This window comes from Neodiprion lecontei, chromosome 1, assembly GCF_021901455.1.
Source record: "Neodiprion lecontei isolate iyNeoLeco1 chromosome 1, iyNeoLeco1.1, whole genome shotgun sequence".
In the NCBI taxonomy this organism is placed as follows: domain Eukaryota; kingdom Metazoa; phylum Arthropoda; class Insecta; order Hymenoptera; family Diprionidae; genus Neodiprion; species Neodiprion lecontei.
Window position 1 is genome coordinate 33,537,382 of NC_060260.1, and position 10,461 is coordinate 33,547,842.

At 40.8% G+C, this 10,461-nt stretch overlaps 3 protein-coding genes across 3 annotated transcripts; all 3 read left to right on the plus strand.

Moving 5' to 3' along the window:
- Positions 1–322: 322 nt before the first annotated feature.
- LOC107228151 lies at positions 323–1,906 on the plus strand. The gene is made up of 3 exons (XM_015669527.2): positions 323–462; positions 685–781; positions 1,611–1,906. The coding sequence occupies exons 1-3, from the start codon at positions 448–450 to the stop codon at positions 1,853–1,855; spliced, it is 357 nt and encodes a 118-aa protein (XP_015525013.2). The 5' UTR covers positions 323–447; the 3' UTR covers positions 1,856–1,906.
- A 131-nt stretch (positions 1,907–2,037) lies between these two features.
- Positions 2,038–5,211, plus strand: LOC107228135 (leucine-rich repeat extensin-like protein 5). The gene is made up of 3 exons (XM_015669508.2): positions 2,038–3,171; positions 3,595–3,661; positions 3,754–5,211. The coding sequence occupies exons 1-3, from the start codon at positions 3,154–3,156 to the stop codon at positions 4,992–4,994; spliced, it is 1,326 nt and encodes a 441-aa protein (XP_015524994.2). The 5' UTR covers positions 2,038–3,153; the 3' UTR covers positions 4,995–5,211.
- A 616-nt stretch (positions 5,212–5,827) lies between these two features.
- On the plus strand, positions 5,828–6,637 carry LOC107228152 (fungus-induced protein 1-like). The gene is made up of 3 exons (XM_015669528.2): positions 5,828–5,941; positions 6,050–6,197; positions 6,358–6,637. The coding sequence occupies exons 1-3, from the start codon at positions 5,924–5,926 to the stop codon at positions 6,471–6,473; spliced, it is 282 nt and encodes a 93-aa protein (XP_015525014.1). The 5' UTR covers positions 5,828–5,923; the 3' UTR covers positions 6,474–6,637.
- Positions 6,638–10,461: the final 3,824 nt, after the last annotated feature.

Here is a 10,461-nt window from a genome sequence, read left to right on the forward strand (position 1 = left end):
GAAAACACTGGAACTTGCACCTTATTGGCCTACATAGAGTGCAATGAGTTAGAATCGACAGGTTTCATATGAAACTGATTGGTTCTTTGAATTTCTTAAGTCAGTTAATTATCAACTAAGCCATATCGAGCGTCGAACGTACAAGCCAACGCGTATACTCAGGTACAGCAAACAAGATCCAGCGAGTCCTTGATATACACAGATGGCTATAGTGTAACAGAAATCGAGTGTTAGACTTGTGAGAGGAACTGGGCCTGGCTCAAGGTCAAGGAGGCCGGCGCACTGTGCGGCGATAAAATTCTAAACTTATGAATAACACCTGATCTTGAAAAAAATTGCTTCACTTTGATTGGCTAATGACATACGTTCAACTAGTATATAATTCGGTTCATGATACCAGCTCTGAGTTTTACTCTTGCTCAGTCGTTCTGAACTTCTCTGTGAAACATGTCTCTCAACAAGGTGAGTGCAGCCAACTCTTCGATCATTCAACCTCTTTTTCAAATATTTGTAATACGTTTCACAATCCAACATACAAATCCTTGCACAGTGTCGTCAAATATAGTTGGTGTTTTGTAAATCAAAAATTTGGAAAGATTACTCGAAAACTGCTTATGATAGGCTTTCGCAGACCAAGTTTGCAGCCGAGACTCTGATAAACTGACACATAAACCATTGTTTCAGATCCTTATCCTGGTCGCGGCATCCGCTATCCTGAACTTCGTAAATGCTCGACCAGACAGTGCTGGAATGGTGGAGATGACGAATGGACTTGCCTATGGTAAAGTATACACAGCATCTGCTACTTAGCTCGTGCAAGTAAATCGTGAAATCAGTTTACCTTGAGCTTCAGCAATGCTGCTGCAGCAGATATAATCCAAGAGTTATCTGCCTACTCGGTCAAGCTCGCGTTTAGTAGTCGCCTTCCTCAGTTCTTCAACAGAGATCGCTGCGTTCCTCTAATCCTTTCTCTTGGACAAGTATATTGCTTACGCAAATCAAGTACAAGTAAAGCCGCGGGTTCGAACTCGCTTCGGGAATTTATCGATAAATTGCCGTGATCAAGTCCCGGAAGAAAATTATTGTGCACAGTAAACGAAATACCGAAGAGAATCCGTATAGCGACTTAAAATTACAAAAAAAATTCGTAATCAGGTTGTTATTACAGATGTTCTAAGGCAAGACAATCAGATTCGAACAATAGGTATAGAAAAAAAAGTTCATCCTTCTATTGGCTGCAATTATTGATGCGTGATAGAAGCTCATTCAGTCATTAAATGCAATGCAAGTTTGTCCAGAAATAAACCGGCTTAGTGGGTCTCCACGTTACTGTGACCGTAAAACGGTATTGAAGTTTTTATCCGCGTTTTCCTAAGTAATGAATCACGTGAGATGACGTGAGAGTTGCATTTCTTTTTCACTCGTTTATTTGCGAAAGAGCAGGAAATTCTAACGGAATTGTAGGGCAGAGACGGAAACTAGGCATGTCGAGTGCCGATTGCGTGAAGGACGGTGACAATAATTATTATCGAAAGTTGTTGCATACATATTATAATCACAGACCACCGGATGACCGGTTATACTTACTTCCATACATTTTTACCCCGTAGGCGGAATTCCGTACGGTAGCGTCAGCGGAATGGTGGCGAAATACGGAAACTCGAATACCGGCCAAATCTCCAGCTACGCACCAGCCAATCCTCGTTCAGCACCATCGCTGGTCATGAGTCAAAATTCGAGAAGACCATCGATCGTTCCGGCTCCGGGATCTGGAGCGCCTGTGCAGATCTTCAGTCATCCGGGCGTCGTGGCGCCAGGCGTTGTCGGCATGATCCATTCGGTCGGTTATCAGTAGTGTTAAATTTCTGTAACGAAATAAATCCTTATTTATTACTTGCGAACACCATTTCCGATTTGTTTTCATTTCGTTTTTTTATTTCAATTTCACCGCGTTTACTGGCCGACCTTTTGCCACGCCAGTGATTCAATTGCCTGTCGCAATTATTATGTATTATATAGTTACGTAGTTTTCAGTCAACGCTGATCACCTTATAATGTTTCTTATACACGAAAGCAAGAAACATAACGTGCAATTTATACGCTTTTCGATGAGCAAATTTTATGACCAATTATGATCTTTTATTTTTACATTGCACTTTACTGGGTTCTTGAGTAGTTTCGTAACACCAAAGCTAATTTCGATTTTCGCAATTTGAACCAAAGTTCCCGTTCTGAGAAACCGTGAAGGTTGACTTGAACCACCTGTTCGCCTCGATGAAAAACCTCTCGGATTTTGGGCTGACTTGGTACCTTGTATTTTTTTATTTTTCCCGTGATGACTTCAGATTGAACAATTAGATTAAGTGAGTGACAAACTTTTCAGTTAAAACTGTAGACTAGATAGCTTATAACGACTGTAGCTAGGGTAAAACAGGTTTGTTTCATAACGTAGCAGGGACTCTACAGTCCTACAGTAGTAACCGACAGTTTGTTGAACTGACCGAGTAAACGATCACAGCGAATTATTCAATCTGTCCAGTTCCTTGTTCACTTCCACGTTGTACAAACTGATCTCTTAACAGAAAAGAGATACCTTCGCAATTACTCTAGTCAAAAATAATGAATCAAACATGTCTTTTATGACTTCTTTGGTAAAGATTGAAAGTATAAACTTAGAAAGATCGAATGATGGTCTGATCCGCAAGGTTTTCTTCTTTGTGATCAAAGAAATTGACACTTGATAACTGATGCAGTCAAGTAATTTGCGTTCAATTAATTGGACAACTTTTGATAGTTATGCAGTAGTGTCGAGTGCCCAAATATCACAAGGACGTATGCTGATGAATGATCGACGGTGAACCAAACAGTTCAATGCGTCTTTTCAGTCACAATGAGTACCTGGTGTTACATTTAATCCGTGGTTCCTGGCGGCCCGCTAACACCCCGTATCTCCTCCATACCACGCCGCGTGTATATTGCATGAACGCGTGCAATGAGAGGTAGAGAAGCAGGGAAATAACGACGAACGACATGCCATGTATCCCCATTCCTTAATCCAGATACACGCATAAGGAGTCGGTAACAATCAGGAGAGAAAGTATAAATGACATCTAGCGAGGAGCAAACCCTTTAGTCTTTCGTGGAGAGAGCACCATGCAATACCCACCACAGGTGAGTAGCAGTAATCAATTTACTGACTAATAATTTCCGATTTGAATAAATCACCGGTGATATCATTGCACGTGGGAAGAAGGTGACTACTTTTATTTGGTATGTCAACTTGTAGTGCAGTATTTTGATGAGATAACAATATGTGCGCGTTGTGTAACTACTGAACACTTTTCCAACACTACATGTATTGATCTATGAATGAGGTAGCAAATCGCACACGCACACTGGCCTTGGTGATTTATGTTGCATCAATAAAAGTTGTAGTTTGTATGCGTTGTATAAAGTGGTACTAATTGTAGAAATTTCTAGAAGATGTACGCAGAGCATAGCATTATTTCTGCAATTGACAATAAGATTAGATTTTTCTGAATACGAATAAAAATTAGTTGACAACCAAGATCATATTTGCTTTTCTTACTTCAGATCCTGTTATGCATCGCGTTATGGCTAAGTGTCTTCTCGAGACGTTTAGTGGCAAAAGAACCTCCCGGTAAGTTATCAAAACCAATTTCACCAGTGGCATATCGTAACATGAAATTGATCGATGGTGTAATTGAGACCCATTAATGTTCATATCTGCAGATTCTGAGCTGCTGAAAAAATACGCTAAAGACGTCGAGACGGTTTTGTCGCCGACCCTCATCGAGGAACTCCAAGGCGCTCAGTCGAACCGTTCGGCGGTCAACTTGGAACAAACGGTTCCGAGGACTCCAGAACAAGCAGAGAGCGTCAGTGACAAAAAACCGGAGATACATTTCGATAATCAAGTTTATCCGTACCACTACGAAAGGTCCTATCACTACCACTATCCTCCGAGCCCACAGGATGGGGCCTCAGGGCCAGTGGGTTACTCTGACACTTTTTACGGACCGTCATTCAGGCCACGGATCCACGTGAGCGACATTCGAGATCCAGGTTACTACAGATCCGAGCTCTACAACCCGTTCGGATCCCCGGCAAGCCCGAATGCAGGTGTAAAAGCAACTTCGAGCGCGAAGGAAAATATTGAGGTTAATGGGAACGGTAAAGAGACATCCGGAGGACAGGGACCTTCGGAGGTTATCCATGGTCCAAATCCTCTGCCACCAAACGGCTTCGCACATCCCGAGATCTTGACGCAGTCAGCACCCCCTGACCCGTTTCCTAGCATGGATTTTGACAGGTACAGACATGGGGTTTTTGACAGACCGTTGGGGCCCAGTAACTACTTCAGACCAGGTGGGGATATCGGACCACCTCCCCATGATTTCAAGGAAAAAATCTCGCAGCCACTTCAAGAAAGACCCATGGATCCGTACCAAAATTTACCACCCTTGGATTATCAGGGGTATGGTGAAAACCGCCCTCTGAGACCGCACCATCTGTCTCCACCCTTCCCCGATCCCTTTTTCCCTGCGGGTTATCAAAGACCTTTTTACAGCAGCTATCGTCCTTCTGAACACTTTCATAATCTCTTCAACGATACCTTTACGAGAAACTTTTCGCATAGACAGCCTTTCCGTGGATTCTATCCCAATCGTAATTACAACCACCCATCACCACCAGCACCTTCCCCAGCCCCTTCACCTCCACCACCTGCACAACCCCCGATGCCTCCGCCAGCGCTACCAGAAAGCATGCAGGAATCGCCTCCTCCTACAACCCCTTTAAGTCAACCGACACCTGATGTCAATCCAGAAAATCCTGCAGCACCTGTACCTGCCGCTTCAAATTCAATCTACGAAGTGAAGCTTTTTTTGCCCGCGATCGATAACGTAGATCATGAATTTCAGCCCGGCACATCAGAAGAATTTAAGTACACCAGCAAGAGTTGGAAGTTTTAAGTTAAATTTCTAATTTATCATTAGTCCACTGGACTTAATTTATATAAAGAAGAACAAACCAACTTTGACAGTAAATTTATTATTTAATATTACTCAATTTCGTGTACATACCTTTATAATACATAATTTAATCAACCTCAAGTGATCAGTCTCGCTACTCTACCTATATCTTTTCGTGTAGAATAAATTTAACTCATAGCTGCTGCAGTGCCGGAAATGAGTTATACCTAAATACAGATACTTAAATACCAAGACTGTCATTCCGTGTCTCTATTGCATTGAAAAATATTCTCTCACAGCAAGTTCCTGCGCAATGCAGGAAATGGATTGAAATTCATGCAAGACCTGATAGCTTAGCGACAAACTCTGTGACTAGAACTAATAACGCATAGCGTTGGCAATTAGCTTGCGCGTTCATTGCGCAACGAGCAGCTGGCGTGGCAGCTTATTGGTGACAGATGATGGTAATTTTCAAATGCCCCTAAATCCTTTAATAATTAGTTACGTGAGCTGACATATTATTTCTATTGTGAAGAGAAATGACACGTAAGCAAGCATCGGTTAACAAGCGATTCCTCATTAAGTGCTGGGAAGATATTTGGATGTCAAGGCATTGGGCGGGGCAAGGCATCAGCGACCCCGACCAACTCCTCGTGGTACTCTTGTGTTCTTTCATAATGCACGCATATTCACGTAACTTTTGCAACGACTAACAATGCATGCTGTTATTATCGCGGATATGAACAAGTACAAAGGAAGGAAAATTTTTTTTCCATTCAGAACGGAGAGGGGCTTGAAGGATTCTATGGATACTATAAAAGAACCTCACATCTTTCTTCTGTATCACTGGACATCGAAACCACTACCGTTGGTTCCGAGAAGAGAGGTGTCAGCTCATCAAGCATTGTGGTGAATCGCATAGGTTGAACATGGCTTCAAGTAAAATCGTAAGTGCAACGACAATGACTTAACTTGTAACTTGAAATGCTACTTCCTAAAATTTTGCGTGAATTAAATTCTAACAAGATCAATGTGGGATGATTTTTCTTTACCAGTTCGCATTTCTTCTGCTGGCCAGCATCATCGGCACCGTACTAGCCCGTCCTGGTCACAGCGGTTACATCGGTTATTCACATCCTATAGTCTACAGCAGTTACAGTTATCCGAGCCATGGATACGGACATGGCCTATACTCGTCCTACAGTAAGTCATCATTTGTCTGATCCATGCATGACCAAAGTTCGATTGCCGATTGATTGTCTTATTCTACATTTTTTCAATACTCCAATGTACAAGCCTTCCAATATTTCATTAGCCCATAACAATACGCTGCGTGCAAATACCCATTTATGCCTTTTTGCAGGCTATCCATACTATGGCTACGGGCACGGATATGGATACGGCCATGGCTATGGCTACGGTGGTTATGGCTACAGTGGTTATGGCCACGGAAGTTTGCTTGGAGACTACTGGTGGTAAAGACGAGATTTGATGTCTACTGGTTTCATGACTCTCTAATAATCGACTACCCTGCAATGCCCAAGGATTTATAACACACAAACTACGGACACTACGGACGATCTTTTTCTATTATTAATTATATATTTCACCATGTATACTTCAATAAATACTTTTCTTTGTTACATGTACTGTGATTGAACATGCGCATTTCGTCTCATTCAAATCCGAATCTACAACTAGCACTCCGAACTATCACCGCTGCACTTTCTAAGTATCAAAAATAACAGTCTTGGAGTGCACAAAGTCCATCCGATGACCGAAGTAAGGAAAAACAGGTTAGACTGTCTCATTCCCATTTTGATGATACACGTAGAAACTGTATAATGATTACTCGTCCACGAATAATGAAGAACTTATAGTTTAAGCGTAAAAAAAACGTCCTTGTCGATGAATTCTGAAAGACTCAGCGCCTGACATTAGGCAAAATAACTCGCAGGCGTGCGACACTGGTGTGCTAAGTTCAGGCACCATCATCGACAGGTTCAAGGCGCCGACAAATGAAATGCAAGGTAATGCGGGTGCCCCAGTGATTTCTGTAGAGTGTAATCTGTTGCGGTACTAAGCAGTGAAGACAGCCAAAATCAAAATCATTATGCATACTTTTTCGAAATACTGTAAAAATTGCTAATATTACGTGACAATCCTGCAGAAGATAATTTATGCGCGAATAAACTATGGACGAGAGAACCAATTACTGAAGAACGATTGAATTGAAACAGCGTTGCGGAGATAAAATCGTGATTAAAGACAGGATGTTTAAATTACACATACGTTAACGCCCATAAAACTGTCCACATCTGCATCTAAGCGTGCAGCATTGCAACATTATAACAACGAATTAAATAGCTTAGATTGCTGCAACGTTTAATTGGCATGTTATTTGGGTAACAATCCGTGCATTACGTATCTAAAGATTCAGTGAATTATATTTGTTTTCAATCTGTATATCATATATGACAACGTATCTGTCCTTGTTTCTAGAAACTCTTCCGTTCATGGTCATTCAAATATCTATGGTGTATGTTATTTACAAACGCTAGTAGGTGCGAGATAATGATTTCTTACAACGCCTATTGCGTCAGAAAATCTATGAGTCGATTAAATCTGACCCAAACTAGCAAAATGACGATAAATTTAACATGCCTCATTGCGATGGGTATTAATTATTACGACGTCTGCACTTGCTGTTAGAAATTTGGTACTTATAGATGTGGAAGAAATGCCTCGCCTCTACATTATAGTTTAAACACGCAAACCGAGATTCTCCCAGTTATCATTTAATTGCTCCTCTGCGCAATCTCTTGTTCTTAGGCTAAATCCTTATACCGCTGATATTATTATTATATTACAATTCAAACACCGTATGCATAGTTTGGACCTGAGACATACCCATAACGCCACGGTATAATTAGAGAGTGTGTATAAATCTGCTTCTGCTGTACGAATACCGCATGGGTGAAGGTACGTACGTGAAATCCCTGGACTAAAACATTGCCCAATCAATGGACAAAATAAATTAGTCGATTTCAAAACGCCCTCGCAGCTAACAAACATCAAATGTATATTTTCATCACATTTATGTTTTGCGGCAAGGTACCAAGGCGAGGTGAATTTATTTACTTTGAAATTGATGTGGACGTTTGAATAATAAATCGGTCTTATGAGGTATACATAATAAGTTTGGATAATTAGCAAGAAATTTCTTACCTACTTTTTAAATTATCGAACTTCCATTTGTGGCCTTGAGCTATACTCGCGCGGATCATCTTCAACGCTCGCAGTCTTCTACCAAGGGTAGCATTGAATCTTCATTAAGTACGCGTGAAAAAAAACGCTGTTCAATTTTTTCGAGCCAGTTCGTTTCTTAAATTTAAATACTCATTTGCAACATGCTTGAACAGATTAGCGACCTGAATATTAGGTAAAAGGTGCGAAATGTAAAACCTATTACTAACGCGTCTGTAAGGTGTTTCGAAAACTGTACGTTTTGCATCAACGAACTCTATTCATGCCTTGGCAAATAACCATCGGATCGAGTCGAGATTCTAAACATACCGCGAACTAAATTACAACCAAAGATTACGACCAAAACATCGACAAGGCGGCATTGTGTTTGCCGCGAAATTTCAAAACTTAAACTGGTAACAAATTGCGGTATCATTCGAGTGGGTCAAGCGAGTGTTTAACACGAAGGTGGCGCAGACGCAATGATTTAGCGCGTGTAATAATTACGATGTATGTGAATTGTGTAAAATAGTTCTGAGTCGAAACGTTTGAATCCATTAGATGGTTTTCAAGCTTGTTGCCAATTGCATAATGTAAGTTTGTAAGCAAACAAACACACCCGTTTAGCACGTCACTTTCACCGCATGTATGATCTACCTGTAGATATGTACATACATGCTGTAATGAAATGCAAAAATTCGAGCTTACCGACTGTTCAAACGGCGCAAAGGTATACTCCGATAAAGTGATTTCCGACGCCTGCAAAAAACAATAATTACAATGTACTTACCTAGCAGTAATAGAGGCAGTATCGAGTTTAACGAAGGGAAACATTGACAAGGGAAAGGACATCAAAGAACGCTGTAACGTCGAACATCATGGGAGAATAATTCTCGGGCTATTAATTTTCAATACTCTTCACACGATTGTGTCGTAATGCTTATACATGTAGGGACACAAATGTAACTGAAAATTAAATTCACTTACTAGCGAATTTTATTATAGAAAATATAGACCCGCTCGATTTTGATTCTCAATTTTCCGCTGATACCGTATTTTACGTTGTTATCCAGCTAAATAGCACAGTCGACAGTTAAAAGTTAAATGTCACAATCATTATTTTTTAATTATAGTTTCGAAATAAAGAGAAACGAAAGTTTAACTTTTGATTGCCCGGTGTTCATGCATTGTAAATTCACAACATTAACCATACCCACATTTGTGATTTTTCGATCCTAACGAGTCCCAACGAAAATTGGCAAACATATTACATTCTTGCGTCAGTTATAATCAATTCAGAAATTTCTTCTACCTTTTAATAACCAATAAACACAGTATCGAAGAGTACAGTAATTAGAAGTACTACAATAGTGAAAAATACATTCATCAAACCCGACAGTGGATCCAAAGAGAGTGTAGTTCTTCGGCCATTAGCACGCCTCGAAGTTACGCATACCCAACAACGAAGTAATATGCATAGTAAGCAAAGTAATAAATTCGTTATTTATCTTCCAGTGATAAATCTCCGAACAACTTGGAGCGCTGTGTATTTCGCGTACGAAGTGCGCAGTTGATCGGCTCCAGTCCGGCATACCACGACCTACGATCAGAGCTCACCTTTTCAGGTCAAGTCTTCATACTGGTATGTTGCAGCAGCAATCAGCGATGCGCCACAGGCCGCGTACTCGGTCTGCAAAGTGATTTGAAACGATGGGATAATTAGCTTCCACAATCACGGTAAGAACAATCAATATTTTGCGAGCATTGCGATGACTGATCAAACGAAACCACAAGTCCTACCGTAAGAACGTGGGTGTGACTTTGTTGCCCGGTTAGGTGAATTTCACAAACGGCGTATTTTATATTCCGTTGCATTGGGTAATCGTTCGGTAGGAATGCTATGAAAATAACATTGAACGTGTCGGCGATACCTGTGTAATCAAACATTCGTATGGGTGCACCTTAGGGAATATCTTGAGGAGCCGCAAAAAAAAAAAAACAATAAAAAAAGAAAAAAAAAATTAGGAAGTATAGAAAGGTACACATGCCGCATGGCTCACCTTGGCAAAAGTATTTGACGAACAAGCACATTCTACCGAAGACAGACAGAAAAAATAAAGGTTCTGACGATGTAAGTCATCCGGGAGAAGGCCAGTACGGACAAATCTGTTCAACTGCGAGGCATGTCGAAACTATATTATTGATTAATTACAGGGATCTT

Coding starts and splice junctions, on each gene's coding strand:
- LOC107228151 (XM_015669527.2), top strand. Junction 782..1,610: donor GACGAATGGACTTGCCTATG/GTAAAGTATACA, acceptor TTTACCCCGTAG/GCGGAATTCCGTACGGTAGC.
- LOC107228152 (XM_015669528.2), top strand. Junction 6,198..6,357: donor TGGCCTATACTCGTCCTACA/GTAAGTCATCAT, acceptor GCCTTTTTGCAG/GCTATCCATACTATGGCTAC.
- LOC107228135 (XM_015669508.2), top strand. Junction 3,662..3,753: donor AGTGGCAAAAGAACCTCCCG/GTAAGTTATCAA, acceptor TCATATCTGCAG/ATTCTGAGCTGCTGAAAAAA.